The sequence below is a fragment of the Xenopus tropicalis genome, chromosome 3 (genome assembly GCF_000004195.4).
Source record: "Xenopus tropicalis strain Nigerian chromosome 3, UCB_Xtro_10.0, whole genome shotgun sequence".
NCBI classification, from domain to species: Eukaryota; Metazoa; Chordata; class Amphibia; order Anura; family Pipidae; genus Xenopus; species Xenopus tropicalis.
The window spans coordinates 105,483,829-105,509,578 of record NC_030679.2 but is presented as its reverse complement, the minus strand read 5'-3'; the positions used below and the strand labels follow the sequence as shown (position 1 = coordinate 105,509,578).

General features: G+C 41.0%; 1 protein-coding gene across 2 annotated transcripts in view; it reads left to right on the top strand.

Moving 5' to 3' along the window:
* The first annotated feature begins 4,567 nt into the window (after positions 1 to 4,567).
* hdgfl3 (HDGF like 3) overlaps positions 4,568 to 25,750 on the top strand; it is a 29,246-nt gene continuing 8,063 nt past the window's right edge. The window contains exons 1-5 of one of the 2 annotated variants that reach the window (XM_012958473.3): positions 4,568 to 5,072; positions 17,224 to 17,300; positions 18,915 to 19,053; positions 21,213 to 21,371; positions 21,788 to 21,931. In XM_012958473.3, the coding sequence (XP_012813927.1) occupies positions 4,989 to 5,072; positions 17,224 to 17,300; positions 18,915 to 19,053; positions 21,213 to 21,371; positions 21,788 to 21,931 (603 nt within the window). In that variant the 5' untranslated portion in view covers positions 4,568 to 4,988. 2 annotated transcript variants of the gene reach the window in all.

The window sequence follows — 25,750 nt, the reverse complement described above, 5'->3', positions numbered from 1 at the left end:
CGAATATTAACACCTACTTGGGGCAGGCGGTGCTTAAAGAAAATTGTGGTTCCTGAGCTTTTAGCAACACAACATGGACTTTACAGTGGGATTTTTTCAAGTATGTGTTGGCCCTAGAGTGATGCATCCTTCACTTTTCAAGGAAACGGTCATTTTCAGAACAGTAGTTTTCCGAAAGTAATGGTTACGTGCGTAATATTGTGCGCTAATATAGCTAATATATCGCGCGCGTCGGGAAATAACACAAAAAAAACGCTCATCATAAGTTAAATAACACAAAAAACATAGCTTCTTAATTATTACACGTGTCCTTTTAGTGAATCTAGCGTTAAGTCGCAAAAAATAAGAAGCGATAAAATTTTTAACGCATGCTATAAATAGTGCTCGTTTTATCGACCTTTAGTGAATCGGCCCCTATATGTCTTAATAGAATAACAATATGTTACAATGAATATCTGTCATTTCTGATACTTAGTATACAATTTGTATAAATTTCACAGATCCCATGGCCGGAATGTATAAGAATGGGCTATTATCACTTTCACTGTGCACCAGTGACACCATGTGGTGAGAATTATATTACATGTAATATGTTATTTAATAATGAAGTTTAATGACATCACATTTGGGGACAGTTTTGAAATAGGGAAGTACTGGGTATAAATACACTTAGTGTACTTCTGTCATTTATCCTTGAGAAAGGCTCTAAAGTGGGGCACAGACGCAATTAATAAAAACTATTTGATCACTTCAGATTGCCAGTCCTTTTGAAATTTTTTTTATACCATTTTGACCCTGCATGGGCATATATATATATATATATATATATATATAGTACACAGAGAGGAGCACACTCTACACAAGTCCAAATGCTCTTGGTGCAGGTCAATAACAAAAATATAATAGAAAGAGTGCCGCACACACAGGGACTATATATATATATTTACAGGCAAACTAAACATAATGAACAAATACAAAGGGTGAAGATATGAGATTGACATCTCCTGGCCAGATAGAGTTGTGTTCTCCCACAAGCTAACTTTATATTGCTGATTTGCAAAGTGGTTTGATGTGGTTCATGGGTGCAAGTATGTTTTATAATGGAGAAAATATAAAAAAAAGTATCAGTATTGAAAAATTAACAAATGGAAGAATTTAGGGGTTTTACCAATGTACTTTCTTGTACCACTGTCGGGTCCTCGCTTTAACCAGAAGCCAGAGCCACAGATACTTATCCACTAGGGGAAAACTGACACCTAGTGATCACAAACAATGCATGTTCACATACATAATGACACCAACCCTAAGGGCAGTGGCACACGGGGAGATTAGTCGCCCACGATAAATCTTTACTACCGCAGGCCAGTAAAGGTGTCACCAATTATATTTACAATGTCAGCAAATATGGTGTCCAGACAGGTCACATGTGCCAATATGTATTAAATCACTGACCAATTGTATCTAGCGATGACAATCTAACCAAAAAATGACCAAATAAACCTAAGTTTAAATAAATAAGTTTTATAATGGAGAAAATCTAAAAAAAATGTATCAGTATTGAAAAATTAACAAATGGAAGAATTTAGGGGTTTTACCAATGTACTTTCTTGTACCACTGTCGCGTCCTCGCTTTAACCAGAAGCCAGAAATCTCCACAGGCAAAATCGTAAATCGCCAGTGGGATGGCATACGCATCGCTTCGGTTGCCTGAAGTTGCCTTGCAAGGAATCTCGAGGCGACTATGGGAAACCGAAGTGATGGGTATGCCATCCCACCGCGATTTACTTTCTTGCTTGTGGGATGGCATTTTGGGAAGATTAGTTGCCCGCGTAGTGAAGATTTATCTCCCCGTGTGCCACTACCCTAAAACACAAACCTTTTTTGATCCTTTGTCTTGGAAATCATGAAATTTACTCACATAAAAGTACCATCATACCAAAGCTGCGCAGTCTACATCTCTGGGATGCTAACTGATGTTGGCAAAAGATGCAATGGCACTCAGGGGCTGCAAACGGGACAAGCCCTTTAAATCAAACTTTATTGCGGTAGTGCAATACTCAATGGATCCCTGTCTTTTTTTCACTTAAATTACTATGTTGAAAACAAATTTACATAGTGACAAATAGAGTTGCCACCTGACTGGTATTTTACCTGCCTGGCTAGTGAATGTTTTCATGAAACTGCAGCTACATTTTGCAAAAAGTTTCACCATGAGAATCCGTTGCACAAAATAAAGTGCACAAAAAAAAACAACTGACTCCAAAGCATTTTGCATGAAAAATGCCTATGGACCTCAATGTATTTTGTGCAGAAAAAAAAGTCCCCATCTCCTTCAATGTATGTTGTGTGGAAATAACCCAGCAAAAAAAAAAACGCCTGTTAATTTCTATGCATTTTATGTGTTAAAAATGCTCATTGACTTCAATTCATTTTACAAGTTTTTGTCGGGTTTCGCAATTTTTGCAATGGCTTTAAGAATTTTCTAATACATTGAAAAGGAGCATATGATTATTTCCTTCCATCCATATCTCTATTAGTTGCTACAGTCAAAGATAAAACTCATTTAACTGCAGCGCTGCTGAGTTGTGTATCTCTGCCCATACTGAATATGGTGTCTGGTATGCTTCCTAGATCAGTTTTATAAAAGCACTTGGTAGTCTGGTTTACTATTTCTTATTTATTTGGCCCTCATTTTATTTGCTGTTATATCCAGAGGCCACAAGATGGTGCTATGAGACAGTTTCCTCCTAGCCCTCTGCAATTTCTCATGCCTGAATCAGGAAAATAAAAATAAAAAAATAAGATTTACTGTGTAAACAGCAGGCCCCACAGTCACAGGGGCACCCAGACCGCGGGGTCTGTTGTACCGTGGTCCCCCCTCTCCAGCCCTTCTCCTACCTTTAAATATAGCAGCGCGGTTGGGCGATGCAACACGAGAGGACCAGGTTGGTGGGGGGTTGGGGGAGAAGGGACTGGTTGTCCCTTTACCTAGACTATGTATTAGAGCTAACTGTATGTATGTATATTTTTATTTATATAGCACTACTAATGCATGCAGTGCTGTACAGCAGAGTAAAACATTAATAAACAAATAGGGGGTCATTACAATGATAGATCAATAAATACAAAGTACAATAAAGAATATAAATAAATAAAGTATAGTTGACAGAAAGACAAAAGGATGACAGTCCCTGCCCCACAGAGCTTACAATCTAAATGGGAGGGTAACTTACAAACAGAAATAGGAGGATATTATTGCTGCTGGTTACTGTGGGTGACAATATAAGTGCCAGTTCCCAGTTCAGCTGCTATGCGAGTGCCCCAAGAGGTAGTCTTTGAGCTTAGTTCTGAAGAGACTAAGGGGGGATTCTCCTAATCATCTGTTCAAAAACAAACATTTGATTGGTTGCTAGGGGTTACTGCTCCTGGGCAAAGTTAATGCCTTTTATTGCATATGAGGGTATATGTATATTAATGTTGCTATTATATTGTTATCTTTTATAGTCTAGTTATATTTTATAGTTGAAGATAAGGGACAGAAACAAAAGGTCATGGTTTGGTACAATGGATAATTGGGAATGTAAGATTCATGACATACAACTTGATTTCATGTAAAACATATAATGTTAGCAGCTGACATTGAGTTTCATGGGACTGTAATATTCCATAGAGCTCTAAGGGTAAAGACACACGGAGCTCTGCTAAAACACATGTAAAGACAATTATCAGTAGATGACCAGGTTTACTGAAAACAGAGGCTCATGTAGACTAGGGACTGTCAAAAAGCCAATCACAGTCATTATTTGGCAGCCCCAAGTACTTTTTGAATGCTTTTGTTCTTTTTAAATGTGGCTCACGGGTCAAAAAAGGTTGGGGACCACTGTTCTAAACAAAAGGAGTACCCCCACCCCAAATGCTGTATTAGAGCTAATTGATTATATTTAGAGAAATTCTTATTTCGGTATAATGAAGATTATATCATATTTATATTCTTGTGATAGTTCCCCTAGGACTACACAGAGGCCCAAACAGCCCCCACCAACCCTAAAAATAGTGACTGACTATGACAACTTACAGCAGCCCCACAGATTGTCCAGTTGTCCACCCATATATACTCAGTCAGATTGTGTTTGGCCTTATTATCGGGTCATTAAATTCCCTAAGAGTGCAAAAGAAATGTGAATGGTTACCCCTAGGGAAAGCAGCCTTTAGGGCATTAGCACTATACCTGGTATAGTCACAGTATGAGGCCATGATTCTAAGCAGTGATTGGTGAGCCTCAGGCACCCATAATAACCAAAATGTACAGACTCAGTTGAGTTTGTGAGACGCCTCGCCATGATAATCTCATACTGAGGATAATTTTATGTTTATTTGAAAGCCAAGTCTCAGGTTAGTTACCATCTTTTTTTATAAAGAGTCATTTTTTATTATTCTAGTGGAAAAGTAATAATAATTAATGCAAAGAAAGAACGTTAATGATATAAAGTTAATCTCAGGGAAGCCGCCTCCTCATTACTTTTGTTATCTATCCCCCACAGACATAGGAAAAATCTGTAAGAAGCACGGGGCTCTTTGCAGGACTGAGGCATACGTAAACCGAAAGAACAAGCTGAACGATACACTATTACCTACTCTTAACTAAATCCCAAGCTGCACTGAATATATTTGTGTTAGGTCGCTGCCCGCCTTAAAATGAAGCACAGAGAAGTCACGTTGTGAGAGATCCAGTGCTGGGTATAGAGAGGGAGCTGTGTTCGCGGAAAGGACCAGGGCATCCTCTGTTCAAGCTCCCTGAGACAAAGGCCTCTTCGGGAAACCTCAGTGTTTGGAAGTGGAATCACAAAAAAGGAGGTGGTGCCCGGGCCTTCCTGCCCCCTGTGGTCGTTTTAGGCTCCGCACGTCCCCCCATTTCTCCGGCTGCTGCCGCAGAGCGGAGGGGGGCGGAGGAGAGGGCAGCTACGTGTGTGTCGTTGTGAGGGAACAAGATGGCTCGGCCCAGGCCCCGGGATTACAAAGCAGGAGAGCTGGTCTTTGCCAAGATGAAAGGCTACCCGCACTGGCCTGCCAGGGTAAGTGAGCGCTGGGCACGGCAGCAGTTCTGGGAAGGGGGGTGTCAGTGTGTAGGGAGGCAAAGCGCATGGAGGATACTGGTGAGAGGCTTCAGAGCTGGGCAGGGTATGGGGCTGTGATGGAGGCTAGCCCATATTGTACATTACATTGCGCCCAGGCGGTGGGGAGATTGTATGCGAGCTGCTACTGATGGGCCCATAGGTGGATGAGAGACATGGGTGCCTCACTCCTCTCTGTATCTTCTGTATCCTCACTCCTCTCTGTATCCTCACTCCTCTCTGTATCTTCTGTATCCTCACTCCTCTCTGTATCCTCACTCCTCTCTGTATCTTCTGTATCCTCACTCCTCTCTGTATCTTCTGTATCCTCACTCCTCTCTGTATCCTCACTCCTCTCTGTATCTTCTGTATCCTCACTCCTCTCTGTATCTTCTGTATCCTCACTCCTCTCTGTATCCTCACTCCTCTCTGTATCCTCACTCCTCTCTGTATCTTCTGTATCCTCACTCCTCTCTGTATCCTCACTCCTCTCTGTATCTTCTGTATCCTCACTCCTCTCTGTATCTTCTGTATCCTCACTCCTCTCTGTATCTTCTGTATCCTCACTCCTCTCTGTATCCTCACTCCTCTCTGTATCTTCTGTATCCTCACTCCTCTCTGTATCTTCTGTATCCTCACTCCTCTCTGTATCTTCTGTATCCTCACTCCTCTCTGTATCCTCACTCCTCTCTGTATCTTCTGTATCCTCACTCCTCTCTGTATCTTCTGTATCCTCACTCCTCTCTGTATCCTCACTCCTCTCTGTATCTTCTGTATCCTCACTCCTCTCTGTATCTTCTGTATCCTCACTCCTCTCTGTATCCTCACTCCTCTCTGTATCTTCTGTATCCTCACTCCTCTCTGTATCTTCTGTATCCTCACTCCTCTCTGTATCCTCACTCCTCTCTGTATCCTCACTCCTCTCTATATCTTCTGTATCCTCACTCCTCTCTGTATCCTCACTCCTCTCTGTATCTTCTGTATCCTCACTCCTCTCTGTATCTTCTGTATCCTCACTCCTCTCTGTATCTTCTGTATCCTCACTCCTCTCTGTATCCTCACTCCTCTCTGTATCCTCACTCCTCTCTGTATCCTCACTCCTCTCTGTATCCTCACTCCTCTCTGTATCTTCTGTATCCTCACTCCTCTCTGTATCCTCACTCCTCTCTGTATCTTCTGTATCCTCACTCCTCTCTGTATCTTCTGTATCCTCACTCCTCTCTGTATCTTCTGTATCCTCACTCCTCTCTGTATCCTCACTCCTCTCTGTATCTTCTGTATCCTCACTCCTCTCTGTATCCTCACTCCTCTCTGTATCTTCTGTATCCTCACTCCTTCTCTCTGTATCTTCTGTATCCTCACTCCTCTCTGTATCTTCTGTATCCTCACTCCTCTCTGTATCTTCTGTATCCTCACTCCTCTCTGTATCTTCTGTATCCTCACTCCTCTCTGTATCTTCTGTATCCTCACTCCTCTCTGTATCTTCTGTATCCTCACTCCTCTCTGTATCTTCTGTATCCTCACTCCTCTCTGTATCCTCACTCCTCTCTGTATCTTCTGTATCCTCACTCCTCTCTGTATCTTCTGTATCCTCACTCCTCTCAGTATCTTCTGTATCCTCACTCCTCTCTGTATCTTCTGTATCCTCACTCCTCTCTGTATCTTCTGTATCCTCACTCCTCTCTGTATCCTCACTCCTCTCTGTATCTTCTGTATCCTCACTCCTCTCTGTATCCTCACTCCTCTCTGTATCTTCTGTATCCTCACTCCTCTCTGTATCTTCTGTATCCTCACTCCTCTCTGTATCTTCTGTATCCTCACTCCTCTCTGTATCCTCACACCTCTCTGTATCCTCACTCCTCTCTGTATCCTCACTCCTCTCTGTATCCTCACTCCTCTCTGTATCTTCTGTATCCTCACTCCTCTCTGTATCTTCTGTATCCTCACTCCTTCTCTCTGTATCTTCTGTATCCTCACTCCTCTCTGTATCTTCTGTATCCTCACTCCTCTCAGTATCTTCTGTATCCTCACTCCTCTCTGTATCTTCTGTATCCTCACTCCTCTCTGTATCTTCTGTATCCTCACTCCTCTCTGTATCCTCACTCCTCTCTGTATCTTCTGTATCCTCACTCCTCTCTGTATCTTCTGTATCCTCACTCCTCTCTGTATCTTCTGTATCCTCACTCCTCTCTGTATCCTCACTCCTCTCTGTATCCTCACTCCTCTCTGTATCCTCACTCCTCTCTGTATCTTCTGTATCCTCACTCCTCTCTGTATCCTCACTCCTCTCTGTATCTTCTGTATCCTCACTCCTTCTCTCTGTATCTTCTGTATCCTCACTCCTCTCTGTATCTTCTGTATCCTCACTCCTCTCTGTATCTTCTGTATCCTCACTCCTCTCTGTATCTTCTGTATCCTCACTCCTCTCTGTATCTTCTGTATCCTCACTCCTCTCTGTATCCTCACTCCTCTCTGTATCCTCACTCCTCTCTGTATCCTCACTCCTCTCTGTATCCTCACTCCTCTCTGTATCTTCTGTATCCTCACTCCTCTCTGTATCCTCACTCCTCTCTGTATCTTCTGTATCCTCACTCCTTCTCTCTGTATCTTCTGTATCCTCACTCCTCTCTGTATCTTCTGTATCCTCACTCCTCTCTGTATCTTCTGTATCCTCACTCCTCTCTGTATCTTCTGTATCCTCACTCCTTCTCTCTGTATCTTCTGTATCCTCACTCCTCTCTGTATCTTCTGTATCCTCACTCCTCTCTGTATCTTCTGTATACTCACTCCTCTCTGTATCTTCTGTATCCTCACTCCTTCTCTCTGTATCTTCTGTATCCTCACTCCTCTCTGTATCTTCTGTATCCTCACTCCTCTCTGTATCTTCTGTATCCTCACTCCTCTCTGTATCTTCTGTATCCTCATTCCTTCTCTCTGTATCTTCTGTATCCTCACTCCTCTCTGTATCTTCTGTATCCTCACTCCTCTCTGTATCTTCTGTATCCTCACTCCTCTCTGTATCTTCTGTATCCTCACTCCTCTCTGTATCTTCTGTATCCTCACTCCTCTCAGTATCTTCTGTATCCTCACTCCTCTCTGTATCTTCTGTATCCTCACTCCTTCTCTCTGTATCCTCACTCCTCTCAGTATCTTCTGTATCCTCACTCCTCTCTGTATCTTCTGTATCCTCACTCCTTCTCTCTGTATCCTCACTCCTCTCTGTATCTTCTGTATCCTCACTCCTCTCTGTATCTTCTGTATACTCACTCCTCTCTGTATCTTCTGTATCCTCACTCCTCTCTGTATCTTCTGTATCTTTTTTGTCTCCTCACTCCTTCTCTCTGTATCCTCACTCCTCTCTGTATCTTCTGTATCCTCACTCCTCTCTGTATCTTCTGTATACTCACTCCTCTCTGTATCTTCTGTATCCTCACTCCTCTCTGTATCTTCTGTATCCTCACTTCTTCTCTCTGTATCTTCTGTATCCTCACTCCTCTCTGTATCTTCTGTATCCTCACTCCTTCTCTCTGTATCTTCTGTATCCTCACTCCTTCTCTCTGTATCTTCTGTATCCTCACTCCTTTCTGTATCTTCTGTATCCTCACTCCTCTCTGTATCTTCTGTATCCTCACTTCTTCTCTCTGTATCTTCTGTATCCTCACTCCTCTCTGTATCTTTTGTATCCTCACTCCTTCTCTCTGTATCTTCTGTATCCTCACTCCTCTCTGTATCTTCTGTATCCTCACTCCTCTCTGTATCTTCTGTATCCTCACTCCTCTCTGTATCTTCTGTATCCTCACTCCTCTCTGTATCTTCTGTATCCTCACTCCTCTCTGTGTCTTCTGTATCCTCACTCCTCTCTGTATCTTCTGTATCCTCACTCCTCTCTGTGTCTTCTGTATCCTCACTCCTCTCTGTATCTTCTGTATCCTCACTCCTTCTCTCTGTATCCTCACTCCTCTCTGTATCCTCACAAATCAAATCAAATCAAATGAGCTTTATTGGCAGGACCAAATACATTTAGCATTGCCAAAGCAGGTATAGGTTGTAATGGGTGGGGTTAGGGGGTCAGTATATGGGAATGGGGGGGGGTTTAAGGGGTGGGGACATGGGGTCAGTATATGGGGACAGGGGAAAGTCCTGTCTCTCTCAGTCTATGACAGTCAGTTACATATTGTGCTGCCATTGTTGCTGTTGGTGCCTCTTCTCCCAGTAGGATGCAGAGTTTTCTCTTTTCTTCTATAGATGGAAAGTCTGGGATGTGATGGGAGAGTCTCTGGCAGTGGGTCTCTAATTGCTGAGTATTTGGGGCAGTGTAGCAGGAAGTGGGTCTCATCCTCTACTGCCCCCTGGTCACATCGCTTGCACAGCCGGCTCTCTCTGGGCCTGTAGGTCTGACGGTGCCGACCCAGTTCAATCTCCAGGCTGTGGGCACTCAGTCTGTACTGGCTCAGGATCTGTCTGTCTTTGGGGTTCTGTAGCCTGTATCCTCACTCCTCTCTGTATCCTCACTCCTTCTCTCTGTATCCTCACCCCTCTCTGTATCCTCACTCCTCTCTGTATCCTCACCCCTCTCTGTATCCTCACTCCTCTCTGTATCCTCACTCCTCTCTGTATCCTCACTCCTCTCTGTATCCTCACTCCTCTCTGTATCCTCACTCCTTCTCTCTGTATCCTCACCCCTCTCTGTATCCTCACTCCTTCTCTCTGTATCCTCACTCCTCTCTGTATCCTCACTCCTTCTCTCTGTATCCTCACTCCTTCTCTCTGTATCCTCACTCCTTCTCTCTGTATCCTCACTCCTCTCTGTATCCTCACTCCTCTATGTATCCTCACTCCTTCTCTCTGTATCCTCACTCCTCTCTGTATCCTCACCCCTCTCTGTATCCTCACTCCTCTCTGTATCCTCACCCCTCTCTGTATCCTCACTCCTCTCTGTATCCTCACTCCTCTCTGTATCCTCACTCCTCTCTGTATCCTCACTCCTTCTCTCTGTATCCTCACCCCTCTCTGTATCCTCACTCCTTCTCTCTGTATCCTCACTCCTCTCTGTATCCTCACTCCTTCTCTCTGTATCCTCACTCCTCTCTGTATCCTCACTGCTCTCTGTATCCTCACTCCTTCTCTCTGTATCCTCACTCCTCTCTGTATCCTCACTCCTTCTCTCTGTATCCTCACTCCTTCTCTCTGTATCCTCTTTCCTCTCAGTATCCTCACTCCTTCTCTCTGTATCCTCACTCCTCTCTGTATCCTCACTCCTTCTCTCTGTATCCTCACTCCTTCTCTCTGTATCCTCTTTCCTCTCAGTATCCTCACTCCTTCTCTCTGTATCCTCTTTCCTCTCAGTATCCTCACTCCTTCTCTCTGTATCCTCACTCCTCTCTGTATCCTCACTCCTCTCTGTATCCTCACTCCTTCTCTCTGTATCCTCACCCCTCTCTGTATCCTCACTCCTTTCTGTATCCTCACTCCTTTTCTCTGTATCCTCACTCCTCTCTGTATCCTCACTCCTTCTCTCTGTATCATCACTCCTCTCAGTATCCTCACTCCTTCTCTCTGTATCCTCACTCTTTCTCTCTGTATCCTCACTCCTCTCAGTATCCTCACTCCTCTCTGTATCCTCACTCCTTCTCTCTGTGTCCTCACTCCTTCTCTCTGTATCCTCACTCCTCTCAGTATCCTCACTCCTTCTCTCTGTATCCTCACTCCTTCTCTCTGTATCCTCACTCCTTCTCTCTGTATCCTCACTCCTTCTCTCTGTATCCTCACTCCTTCTCTCTGTATCCTCACTCCTCTCTGTATCCTCACTCCTCTATGTATCCTCACTCCTTCTCTCTGTATCCTCACTCCTCTCTGTATCCTCACTCCTCTCTGTATCCTCACTCCTCTCTGTATCCTCACTCCTCTCTGTATCCTCACTCCTTCTCTCTGTATCCTCACTCCTCTCTGTATCCTCACTCCTTCTCTCTGTATCCTCACTCCTTCTCTCTGTATCCTCTTTCCTCTCAGTATGCTCACTCCTTCTCTCTGTATCCTCACTCCTCTCTGTATCCTCACTCCTCTCTGTATCCTCACTCCTTCTCTCTGTATCCTCTTTCCTCTCAGTATCCTCACTCCTTCTCTCTGTATCCTCACTCCTCTCTGTATCCTCACTCCTCTCTGTATCCTCACTCCTTTTCTCTGTATCCTCACTCCTCTCTGTATCCTCACCCCTCTCTGTATCCTCACTCCTTTCTGTATCCTCACTCCTTTTCTCTGTATCCTCACTCCTCTCTGTATCCTCACTCCTTCTCTCTGTATCATCACTCCTCTCAGTATCCTCACTCCTTCTCTCTGTATCCTCACTCTTTCTCTCTGTATCCTCACTCCTCTCAGTATCCTCACTCCTCTCTGTATCCTCACTCCTTCTCTCTGTGTCCTCACTCCTTCTCTCTGTATCCTCACTCCTCTCAGTATCCTCACTCCTTCTCTCTGTATCCTCACTCCTCTCAGTATCTTCTGTATCATCACTCCTCTCAGTATCTTCTGTATCCTCACTCCTCTCAGTATCTTCTGTATCCTCACTCCTCTCAGTATCTTCTGTATCCTCACTCCTCTCAGTATCTTCTGTATCCTCGCTCCTCTCAGTATCTTCTGTACCGTCACTCCTTCTCTCAGCATCCTTACTCCTCTCAGTATCTTCACTCCTTATTTCAGTACCCTGACTCCTTTTCTCTGTATCCACACTCCTGTCAGTATCCTCACTTCTTCTCTCACTATCCTTCCTCCTATCAGTATTTTCACTCCTTCCTCCTGTCAACATTCTCACTCCTAACAGTATTTTCTCTATCATCACCCTCTCAGCATCATTACTCCTCTTAGTATCTTCACTGCTCTCAGTATCCTCATTCTTCTCACAGCATCCTTATTCCTCTCAGTATCTTCACTCCTCTCAGTATCCTCACTCCTTCTCTCAGTATCCTTACTCCTCTCAGTATCCTCATTACTTCTTTCATTATCCTTCCTTCTCTCAGTATCCTCACTCCATTTCTCAGCATCCTTATTCCTCCCAGTATCTTCACTCCTCCTCTCAGTATCCTCACTCCTTCTCTCAGCATCCTCACTCCTTCTTTCTGTACCAGCACCCTTACTCCTGTCAGTATCCTCACTCCTCCCTGTATCCTCAATACTTCTCTCAGCACCCTTACTCCAGTCATTATCCTCACTAATTCTCTCTGTATCCACACTCCTATCAGCATCCTCACTCCTCTCAGTATCCTCATTACTTCACTCAGCACCCTTACTCCTGTTACCATCCTCACTCCTTCTCTCAGTATCCTCATTACTTCACTCAGCACCCTTAATCCAGTCATTATCCTCACTAATTCTCTCTGTATCCACACTCCTATCAGCATCCTCACTCCTTCTCTCAGTATCCTCATTACTTCACTCAGCACCCTTACTCCTGTCACCACCCTCAATCCTTCTCTCAGTATCCTCACTCCTTCTCTCTGTTTCCTCACTACTTCTCTGAGCACCCTTACTTCGGTCATTATCCTCACTCCTTCTCTCTGTATCCACACTCCTCTCAGCATCCTCACTCCTTCTCTCTGTATCCTCAATACTTCTCTCAGTACCCCTTACTCCTGTCAGTATTCTCACTCCTTCTCTCTGTATCCTCATTTCTTCTCTCAGAGTCCTTACTTATCTCAGCATCCTTACTCCTCTCAGCATCCTTACTCCTGCCAGTATCCTCACTCCCTTTCTCTGTATCCTTACTCATCTCAGCATCCCTACTCCTTATCTCAATACTTCTCTCTGTACCCACACTCCTCTCAGTATCCTCACTCTTTCTCTCAGTATCTTCACTTGTTCTCTCAGTATCCTCACTCCCTCTCTCAGCATCCTCACTCCTGTATATACACATAAAGACGACTCAGTGATTGGACTTGTGAGGCAGAGAGTAGGGGGAGCAGGTGACTGCGTGGCTTCCTGTGTGACTGAAGCCTCTGTGTTCCAGTGGAAGTGCTTTTCTGCTCCAGCCATCTTTGTATTGTTACCTAAATACAGTAACCAAAGAGGAAATTAGCATTCAGCAAAATGCCAGAGGGAGGAAGGATCATTCCTCAAATCTGTGCTGCCGAGTATAACTGGGATGAGCTTTATTGTGATGTACATGCTGAAAGCCATTTTTATAGGAGCTCTTCCTGTCCAGCTGGGGGGATGCACAATCAGCCCCCATACACATGCTAAACTGCATCTCCCCCTGCCTCAAGCATTGCCTCTGCCTTATTTCCACAATTTGTTGAATCCTCTCCTTTTGGAAAATGTTTAATGCACAACCCCAGTGGGTAGTAGGAAAATCCTCTCTTCCTATAGTCATATATGCTGGGGAAACAGTATTCTGATTATGCTCTGGATTCATTCTAACTGAAAGCTCATGGCCAGATTCTTTTCATGTTAGCTTTGGCAAACACAGTGCTCTCCCTCCCATCCCTTGTCTCATATGTTTTTATTTTACATCCACAGAGGTAAAGGAATTTTGCAGTAATTGAAATAATTTTTCTTAATAATAGAATATATTTGTGAGCATGGATATAATACTTTATATGTGTATACAATATATATATAGAGAGAGAGAGTACTGCACGCTCAGTGACTTGGTGCAAAAGAAAAAAAGTTTATTGAAAAAACTCCAACGTTTCAAGTACAAACAGTACATTTGTGTATGTGTTTATATGTATGAATATACAGAGTAAATATGCCTGGGTGTGTTATGGTGACCCTGTATATTATGATTTTTTCTTATGCTAGGTACTTTTGTCAAAATGCACTTCTTGCACTTCTGTATAGTTGCATATGCTGCTGCACCTAGGAGCTATTGCTACCATCTAACCGGGCAGAAGCTTCCCTTCATGCCCAGCATCAATAGGCACAGTACACTTGCACCTAAAGGATCTGCCACTCACACACTGAACTCCGGAAATAAGGCTTGGTGGACTTCTGAGTAATTATAACTAAATGTATGCGCAGTTGCATTCATTTTAAGGTAGGCTCAGTGCAAGCAGATCTCACCCTTGTGGTCACAATGACTCTGGAATTCTGTGGAAAAAAACACTGCATTGAGGGGAAAAAAACATGGGGCCTGATTCACTAAAGTTTATCGCACGCTTTTTTGCGGTAAAAAAGACGCGACAATTAGCGCGCGATTCACTACAGCATTACCGCATGCGATAAGTCGCATTTTCGCATGCGGTATTTCTCGCGCTAGTTTTACCGCATACGTTCATTTCCGTGCTGAAAAGAATATGATCGCATGATTCACTATAACTTTTGCGCGCTAAATATCGCATTCGGCTATGCGAAAATTAACACCTACTACAGGCAGGCGAAAAATTATACAAAAGTACAGTAAATGATTTTTTGCAATAAAATATGGACTTACAGTGTTATTTATTCAAGTATGTGTTTCCCCTAGAGTGACGCAGCCGCCAGTTTGCAGGGAAATGGTCATTGGCGTGTATGGCTAACATGGCGTGCGTTCATTTGCGCGACTATTTCTATTTGGCTACAAGTGATGAAATGTTTCGCCAGGCATGGATTCGCAGCAAATTTTTGGAGGTGCGTTGAATTTTTTTGCGGCGGATTTTTTCATGTGTTTCGCAAAACAATCTGCCAATGGCAAAACGCCTGAAAAAATTTGCCACGCAAAAATTCACCGCACATACAAAAATTTATACAAGCGTCAAAAAATAATAGTCACAGCAACAATTTTTTTGCCGTTTCGTGGATCTTTCGAAAGATTTACTAATTTTCACTAAAGATAACCAGAACACATTTGCTCATCACTAGTGGCTACTATTTATAAGCATCTACTATTTATATGCTACCATTTATATGCTACCATTTATATGTGGCTAATATTTATATACACCATTTATATGCGGCGACAATTTTTATACACTATTTCTAAGCTACCATTCATATGCGGTGACTATTCACGGGCGTAATTTAGCACATGTACCAGCAAATACCGCATTGAAATAGTCTTCGCGAGTTAAATAACGCATGCAATATCGCGCGTAAAAAAGCGCGAGTATGCTTATAGTGAATCGTGCGAAAAATCGCCAAAATTAAGACGCGGTAAAATTTTTAACGCACGTTATAAATAGCGCACGTTAAATCGCACTTTAGTGAATCAGGCCCATGGTGTTTGAAATTATAATGTGCTCACTGCACTTGCTAACGTAAATGAACCCTTCAGTGTGTAGATTTTACCTTGCTTAAGCAACCACTATCTATCTGGCAGGCTAGCCACACATTTACTTTTCACCTCCCATTGGCTTCCTAATGTACAAACAGTAAAGGGGGCTGGTCTAGGGTTCACCACATAAAAAAACGGGGTAACTTTTTTACTCATCTTTCTTAGAGCAACTTCCACTGGAACTTACATGGGGTCTGAAGCATGTAATATAACGGCTTTAAATTTGGCATTCAGATTAAAGAATAAGTAAACTTTTTTTTTCTATTAATAAAATGACTCTAAACAGCTTTCCAGAATTGCCTACCTTTGTCCCTCTGTTCTTTCTGTCCTGGTTCCTGAGTTACAAGCTGCTCGATTCCTCTCCTTCCTTGTTCAGAGTGAAGCACTTCCTGTTTAGGTGTCTTATTACCTCGACTATCTGTAGTCGAAGTGGAGAGCCTTCTGCGCATGCCTGGAAGCAGCAGGAGCCAGTCTTTGCATTAGCAGGGTTTTTTTTCTTGATGAGAGAGCTGAAGATGAAGTGGCGGCGAGGCTTCACTCTGAACAAGGAAGGAGAGGAATCAAACTGCTTGTAACTGAGGAACCAGGTCAGAAAGAACAGAGTGACAAAGGTAGGCAATTCTGGAGGCTGTTTAGAATAATTTTACTGACAGAAAAAAAAGGTTTACTTATTCTTTAAACACACCTTGATAAATTTTTCCATTTATTTACACAGCTTTGTACACCGGTTTTTACAGCGGATTTCATTTTTCACAGCAAGAGGCCCCTTAATGTCATGTCAAAGCTTTTGTATTCAGTTCAGTATTTTAGTCAATATTCTGTCAGCATGGGATGTAGATGTACGGAGAAAGTGTGAGTAAGGAAGTAGGCCAGTTAGGGGTGCATTATGAGACATCTCAGTATCAGACTTGCTTACAATTGCAGGTGAGTACCAATTCCTTTGTGCTAGGAAGCATTTACATTCTGGCTGGTGCGAATCATGTTGAAAAGGACTAGTCAGCAATCATTATATTAGGGATGCACCGAATCCTGGATTCGGTTCGGGCCAAATCCAGCGTTTTTTTTGAAGGATTCATTTTCGGCCGAATAAATGGTCCGGGCCGAACTGAATCCTAATTAGCATAAATTAGCATATGCTAAGTAGTATTCAGAAGGGTTGAATGGTAGGGGGAAAAAATTTCAACACGCGCAGCAATTTTTAACCCTTCCTGATCCTAATTAGCATATGCTAATTTGAATTCGGGTTGGGATTCGGCAGAATCCGTTGGGGTGGGTTCGGCTGAACCCAAAAAAGTGGGTTCGGTGCATCCCTACATATTATATTAAAGAAGGAAAACTGTTGGATATATACTTCATGAAATGCTCATCCTGGATTAAAAATGATCATAATTAAGGCAAAATTAGTAGATATCCAATATCAGTGCATTATGGCCTTCTGTATTGGCAAATTGCACCAAACCAGGTTGCCAGTTCCATTACAATCACAGATGAACATGCAATTCAGTTGAATTCCAAGACATATCTATGTGGCTACCAGGTCCGAACTGGGATTCAGAATAGGCCCTGGCATTTCAACAACCCCCACCAGCCCAATATAGTGACTATGGCATCTTATAGCAGCCCCTCTGCCAGAATCCACAGATTGCCAGTCCGGGCATGGTGGCTGCAGCTTTTATGATCTACCTATTTAAGATATGAATAATTATTATAGATCAGCAGCAATTTATAAAGCTAATTTTAATACATGTATCCATTTATTGGATGCATGTAATACTGTTTGCGCTATATACATTTAATAAACAATGTGCACTTTCAATTCAGCAGCACAATGCCATTTAAACAAATGTAAACACATTTTATTTTAAACAGATTGATGAACTCCCTGAAGGAGCTGTGAAACCACCAGCAAACAAGTTCCCAATTTTCTTCTTTGGCACCCATGAAACGTTAGTATTTTTTTTAAATATGCCATTTTTAGTTATACATGTTTTTACACTTAATAAAATTATTAGCATTATGATTATATGTGCATTGATTACCAATCATTAGGATCCAAAATTTAAAGGGATAGCATTGTCCCTATGTGAAACATGCTGCTTAAAGTTAATGTAGACTAGCTAACTTAACAGGGATGTGTTTGTGGGACAGTGTTTACCGTATAACTTTACTTCCAGTAGTAATTTATTAACACCGGGCATTGACTGATTACTAACACTGGGCAGTTATACATGGAACCTAAAAAAAAACTCATCACTGACTGGTTTACTGCCCAGATACATATTTGTCCTGCCATTTTATGAGCCTTACTCGTTTCTTGACACAACCAGTGCAGGTTAATGACCTGTATTGTGGACATTCCAAACATTTTAACTCCTATATATATTCCAAGGGTGTCCGTTTTGTTGCACCCCTGATCACAGGCTTTTGCTTTCCAACATGTGTTTCTCAAAAGGCTCCCTTTATGGTCCAACACATTCTTATAGCAAACAGGGCATTTTGATGCCTGTGGGAAATGGTAGCAACAAAACATTGAAAATACCCTTCCATTGTAAATTATTTTAATTGATGCAAGTACACCAATGAAATCATGTAATTATGCAGAAATGTGGTAATCAGTAAGCATGAGCCCCAATACTACTAAGTTAGCAGGGTCTTCCAGCCCAAGATTCCTCATTTATTAGCCCACAAGTCACCTGGACCCCCTGGGTTGATGGACCCTTTTAGCAAGTAGATATGGGCCCCAGCAGAAAGAAAATTCCTTTGCACACATAGGTATACCCTGATCCACACCTTCACCCCCATTGTGCTAAACCCTTGACCATAATCTGCCCAAACCCTACCCCCCTGCTGGCCCCCCCACTTTGAGGCCAGTGATTCACATTTTATTTCTTGGTAACCCCCCATAACTACAGGTTGGCTTCAATTTCACAAAGGCAACAACATCCCATTGCCCTAAAGCCTTGTCACAGCTACAAACCTTTTTAGCAGTTTTTAAATACAGTAGATTCAGTAGAACAGTAGAACAGCTTATCAGTATGTTCTGTCAAGGTACAGGTATAGGATCTGTTATCTGGAACCCCGTTACCCAGGAAGGCCAGCTCCCATAAACTCCATTATAATCAAAAAATTGAAATTGAAAATTATTTCCTTTTTTTTTGTAATCATAAACAGTGCTTGTACTTGATCCCATCTAAGATATAAACCTTATTGGAGGCAAACAATCCAATTGTGTTAATTAACAGTTTATTTAATGTTAAAATTATTTTTTTAGTATAATTTATATTAGTATAATTAAAACTGGACAAAGACAAAAATTATGCAGTTAAAAAAAAAGTGTATTGTATTTATGAAAAACTAATCTCAAGCAGGACAAGCCTTATCAGGATAACCCCAGGTCCGGAACATTCTGGATAACAGGTCCCTTACCTGTATTATTCATATAAACTAATATAAATGGTTATTTACAACTATTATGCCAGTTTTAGATATGCTTTGTAAATTACTTTGATCTGACAAATGTAACAATCTCAAGGTAACTTCTATCTCTTATTTTTCTGCAGTGCATTTTTGGGCCCTAAGGATCTTTTCCCTTACAAGGAATATAAAGAAAAGTTTGGGAAATCAAACAAGAGGAAAGGATTTAATGAAGGTTTATGGGAAATAGAAAATAATCCTGGTGTGAAGTTTACTGGATATCAGGTAAAAAAAACAATTAAGAAGGAGATGAGGAAAAAGCATACAGTGCACCTTGCTCATGCTCTAGCTTAAGCAAGTTGTCAGTGGCTCACACAGGATATAGTAGTTAAATGTTTAGTAAAGATAGCGTTAACAATATGTGTTGTATAATAATGTGACCAGGGCTTGTTGGAATTTAGCTTACGGTATGGTGACCAGATCACTTGAAAATTAAGGGACATGAATAGACAATTCAGCCAGCAGGGCTGAACTGATTGCAGTTTAATTAAATTGCAATCTGTGATGCCCTGCAGCATGTATTTATTAGATGTGTCCCTGAATTTTCAGTTGATCTGGTTACCCTAGCTTAAGGTATTTAGAGAGTTTAGTTGAGTTTAAGGGGTTCTAAATTCAAAAATGAAATGTTTGTTTGCAGGTTCTCCTTTAAAAAAGAAAGTCTTCAATATACATTCATTAAAAAATCCATACAATCTGATTAATGAATCCACTACTTACCCAATCTGTAAATCTTTTAAGAGCAATTGGTTGCACAGCTGTGATATCATCAGCACTACTCTGTGCTCTGGTGACATGAAAGCAGGGTTTGTATGTTTTTGGTTCTCACAAAAGTTAACTTGGTCAGAAACAACTCTGCATGCTGCTTTCCTGCCGTACAGATAACAGAGAAGCGTTAATGTTTGGAAGTACAACCTGCAGTTGTCTAACAATTTGTGCAGAGTAGTCAAAGAGAGTGGAGCAAATAGGGGTGAATTTCTGAAAGAATAGTACATTTTTTTATCGAAACCATATAGATTTCTAAATGATTGTATATTGATGACAGCTTTATTTTTTAACATAGAACCATTAAACAGACTTTTCATTTTTTACATTAGAACACCCTTTTTATTTTAGCCAGGCCACTCTTTGTGCTTTTTAGTCAGGCCAATCCTCCAGCTTTATTCCCTTCCATTTGCTTTTTATTTGCTTCAGATAGGGTTTGGGCTAGGCAGGTTTCATTTGGAGAAAAGTTTGAATTTAAGTGACATGCGTATTTTTCATCTACCATCCAGTTCATAGGCCAGTTTGGTCTAAGAAAGCAAAATTGACAGCCAGTATCTGCAGGCTTCAAGAGTCTGCAATTTTAATTAAGAGTTCAAGTTTAATTAAACTTAAACATGTATTTATGGGTTTAAGTTTCGTTTTATTCAAAATGAAATATAATCTATCACCACTGCTGTAAAGTGTCTTTGTATACTCATAGAGGGGTTGTTCACCTTTTAGTTACATTTTACGGTGGTGTAGAGAGTGCTATTCTAAGACAATCTGGTCCCGTCTTCATTTTTTTATTATTTATAGTTTTTTAGTTATTTTACTTTTTGTTCTGTGACTCACCAGTTTTGAGTTTCAGCATCTGTTTGGTTGCTGTGGTCCAAATTACCTTAGCAACCAGGGAGTGGTTTGAATGAGAGACTGAAATATGAATAGGAAAGGACCTGAACAGAAAGGTAAGTTATAAAAACTAAAAATAGCAAAAGAACTGTAGCTTCACCGAGTAACAGTTTTTTAGCTGCTGGGGTCAAAGTTGCTTAGAATTGGCCATTTTATAACATACTAAAAGTTAACTTAAAGGAGAAGGAAAGGCTAAATCACTTGGGGGTGCCAAAATGTTAGTGTTAGTGTTTATCCTGGGCTGGTGCCCCTGTTAGGAGAGAACAGCACCAGCCCGGGGTAGCAGTGATCGCTTCCTTCTTTCTGTTTCACGCACGCAAGCATGTGCAGTAGAGTGAAAAGCCGAACTTTAACAACAACGTTGGCTTTTTACTCTACTGCGCATGTGCCTGCCCAGGGATTTTGCCGGCAGAAGAAAGAGGAAGGAGGAAGCGCTCGCTACAGGTACCCCAGGCTGGTGCTGTTCTCTCCTAACAGGGGAACCAGCCCAGGGTACAAGGTAAGTCACTTGGCACCCCCAAGTGACTTAGCCTTCCCTTCTCCTTTAAAGGTGAACAACCCATTTTAATTCATAGGCCGCTGATTCCAATGTAGTATTTATATGGATGCCTATGCATGGCTAAAGTAGGTGTCTAAGCTAATCTCTGACAGAGACCAGCTGTGATCCCTCTGAGAGATGCAGAGTAAAGAAACAGAAGGGGCTGGTAGGCTAGTGCACTTTCTCTGTGTTAAAGGCTATACAGCAGCAGAGCTCCTCAGAAACCGAGGGAGAAGGAGGCAATGCAGCTGATGGCAGCAGTGAAGAAGAGGGAGACCGTGTGGAAGAAGACGGAAAAGGCAAAAGAAAGAATGAGAAAGCAGGTTCCAAGAGGAAGAAGTCCTATGCTTCAAAGGTTATCTAACTCTACATAATATATAATTGGGTCAAGTGGTTTATTAGAATAAATGTAAAGGTTAGGCATATATCCTCACAACAAATTCTCATAAAACGCTTCTGGCTTGTATTTTGACATTGCAGTTTTATTTTTTGATTATGGGGTAAAAGGGGTGAAGGCAGTGGCACTGAGAGGGGTCCAGCAGTTTCCTATTATACTACATATCCTGACTTTAATATATGTCAGAGGATTCAGTATTAGTCATAAATCAAATAATTAAGGGATCATTAAATCAATGAAATTGTATTGGACTGCTTTGAAAATTTTCCATTTTATTCTCAATGATAGCAATAGGCAGGGTAGTAGGAGGGTAGAATTGTTTTTGTTCAGCTTTATCATCGCTTTTAACATTTTTATTTATTTCATTACTTTAGAAATCATCCAAGCTGTCTCGGAAATCTTCAGCAGACGATGGGGAAAAAGACAGTAAAGATGAAATGAATAAGAGTGGTTCAGAGGCAGGCGATGTGGACAACGATACAAGAAATGCTTCAGAAGTGCAGAAAAGCAGTGCGGGGGTATGAATGAAAATGTTTTGTTGTAATTGCTACAGTTACTCTCTGAAGCTATAGTCACTCCATTAGTAACAGATTTTGTCTAAGACGTAATTTGAGGAGTCAACAAACATGCATTATGCGGTAGAATCTCCACACCAATCAAATTGGCTTAAGGCTACAGTATGCTCACTGTTCTGATTGATCATCTCGGGAGAAATCGCAGCAAACAAAATTCCCTGAACCTCTGGCTTACAGTTTATATGCATGGGAGTGCACTAAGTTTGGCACACAAAAGTGAGCACTGGACAGGTAACTGTGGTAAACGTGAATGTTCACATTCTGTCATTCCCTCCATCCAGTTGCATCCCATCCATAGAACATAAAGGGGCTACCAGATGTTCAGAGCATTTTGATTGCCACAGTTTTCTCTTCAGAGGTCTTTCTCATTGTATAAAACAGCACTGAATGGTTTAGTATCTAAAATAAAATAAGTTCATGTTGCAATTGAAGTTTCATATTATGCAAGATATGTGAAATGATATCCAGTTTGCATGTTGGTAGCCAAAACCAAATGTATGCAAATATGTTCATCCTGTTGTATGATATGAATGTGAGTTGGAAAGGGAAAGTAAATTGATAGTAAATTCCACACAATTGTTATATTTTCCTAGACTTGTTTCAATACAGAGCTCAAAGGAGCTAATTCTTGGGTGCATGTTTATAAAAGTAACAGTTACATTTAAAACTTTTTTTCAAGAATAGTATGTATGTATGTATAACTTTATTTATAAAGCGCCACAAGGGTACGCAGCGCTGTACAGTCTTACAGAATACAAAATTACACATAGGGAGGACAAGTGTTATAATAAATAAATACAATAAATATATATAAATGCACAGGGAATAAGTGCCATGTGGTATGAGACACAGTGGGAAGGAGGTCCCTGCCCCGTAGAGCTTAGTGTTTGTGTAACATACAGGCACAAATTGGAAAGAAAGAGTGCATCAGGTATGGGCATTTGCCCTTAAGCGCAGGACTAGGCAAAATAATGTTTTAGTGCTTAAGGATTAACCTGTTATTTCTCACATTGTGCATAACATAAGAATATATATATATATATATATATATATATATATATATATGTCAGATTAACTAAGCCATTTTATTCCCGTAATGTAAGTTGTGATGGCTGGTTAGGGCAGCTACAGTGCAGTTTCATTAGAAATTAATTTAAATTGAAAAAGCATGTCCAGAATGGAAATGACTGCAGATAAACTTTGTTATAGTAGAAAGGGTAATAGACATTTGCTGGCTTAGTTTTATTATATAATTTTGTACAGTTTAGTGGAAACCTCAGGGAGCTGTTCTCATTTTGCAGCATTCCTATTATGGCCCTGTTAGCTGACCATGGCATACAAATGCTTTAAACACCCCCTCCTCCTCACCTAAGCCTCACCACCTATCACCTTCTTGTTTTAGGGTGTTATAAGTGAATAGAAAATGAGGCATAATTGTAGCCAGGGAGTCTGAGATGGAAGAAGTGGCAATATAGGAGTGGCTTAAACTGCAACCTTAGCTTTATAGAGATGAGGGTAATCAAAGCAACATCATACTTACACATCTTAATGTTCCTTTACAAATGGGAAATAAAAACAAAGTTATATTGGCCCTTCAACTACTTCCTGTTGATCTTCAGTGTTCCAGTTGCAAAGCATGTTTATCCAAAAAATGGCACCTGTTCTGGTGCTGATCAAAAGATCTGGGGCCAATGCATCTGGATCCAACATTTTAGATGATGAACAATGTACTGAATATAACTTTGGTACTAAGATATTTTGTATGTGCACCCTATGTGGCATTTTCAGAAATCGGTGCCTGAAAATAAATCACAAACCCATGTTTTTTAAATGTTATTATTACAAAGTTTCTCTATATTATAATGTTATCAAATATAAATGACTATAGGTAACACTAAACAGCCTAAAGAAAAAAACATCAGTGTAAATACAAATGTGATAGTGATATGAATATAAAAAAGGCACCACGTTGTTGTGCATCTTTCAGTGTGGCCTTTCTGATAAGTCCAGTTTATTTTTAAACATTGCTGGCCACTTCACACTGACTGTAGGCAGGCATGTATTGGGCAACAGCCAGCTGAGTCCCTGTCAAGGTACGTAACGCTCCAGGGCACAAATATAGTTACTGGATTCAGGAATGCCAGAGACAAAGGTACAAACAATTAAAATTAGATGCACTTAGTTATAAGATTGATATGCACCAGGTATTTAAGGAGGTGACTGTAGTGTTGCCACCAAATACTGTTCCAACAAAAAGTTTTTTTTTTGCTCTGATTTACTTCAGGCATAAATAAACTATTGCAATAACAACAGATATAAACACATTGAGTACAACTATAGAAAACATTAAAAAAAATCACCCTCATTATGTAGGCAGTGATATAATATAAGGTGCTTGAGTAAAATTTGAGATAAAAATGTACAAATGTACACATTTATTGGAGCTCCCATAGATCCTTTCCTTGACTGTCACCCTACAAATAAAACTGCTGACAACTGTTGGCTCTCCTGCACAGCCTGGGCAACCAATCAGCAGAGGAAATTATATGTTCTGGGGAAATTATACTTTTATTTTTAAATAATTTCTGCCACTTTGGGCATAAGTGTATGTGGCCATTGCACAGATAAGGGCCCTTTCGAATTATATGATTCCATAGCCTGCTTCTATTCTTTTATCACAACAGGGTTACTTTTATTTTTCCTTAAGAAACCCCCTTTGTATACGTGTTCTGTCATATTTTTTGGATTGTTAATGTAGTAAAGGTGAGAAATATTCCCGTGTTCTGTTTGCGTGTGAATCTTTTGTGTTGTTGGCAGATGGTGTTTCTTTAGGTTCTCAGACAGAAATACACAAGATGCTAAATTGATCTGTTATTGATTCTGGCATTATATGTTTTGTATTTTTTAAGCTAAGTAATAGAAGAGTAATCTTATACAAGAAATGACTATTTTAGTTATTGTTAAAGTAGAATGACTCTATCAAAGTTTGGCCACTAGAGGGCTCTGTTTCATTACAGACTTTTGTTATAAATAAGGTGTATTTTGTAAGTGACAAATACATTTGCCTGGAAATATGTTTAGTGGTCCCAAACTTTCCTCTTTCAAAGTTTTGTGGTTATATTGTAACCTTTTACTGCAATCAGTTAGATCATAATCTTGTTTTCAAGATGTAGTGAGTAAGGTCCCTTTTTAAATAAAGTCAGGAGTCTGTCTAGACTCTAGAGTCATACATGCCATAGAATTATTTAGGATTTAGAATATAGATGACTACAGCTTTGAAGACAAAGGGGAAGCGAGTCATAGATCTGAGGAGGTACAGCCTAATGTGCTTTAAGTTCTTTGGAACAAAGGTATTTTATAATCATAGCAGAATATTTATATCTTTTAGTTAAAGTATGGATCTTTAGGGCAACAAACAACATAGGACCTGGATCAGGTTCTCTGATGCTTGTATTTGAGAACCTCAGACAAACAGTGTGAAGCACTTGTGTCACTCCTACTAACTATAAGTTATAAATACAAGTATAAGTACAAAAAAGGCATGTTTTCTTGTAAATAAAGCTGACCATACACTGGGCAATCCGCTGAGTTGGTTAAGCAGAGCTTTGGCTGCCCATGTGGTGGAGTAAATCGGCCCCATCTGTGGCTGATGGCTAAATTGGGTCTGTGCAAACCTGTCAGTAGAGGACCGCATCAATGGCTCGTGTACTCCTTATGTGACAGAATTTTACAGGCAGCCCAATCGATGTCTGGCTGAGCCCC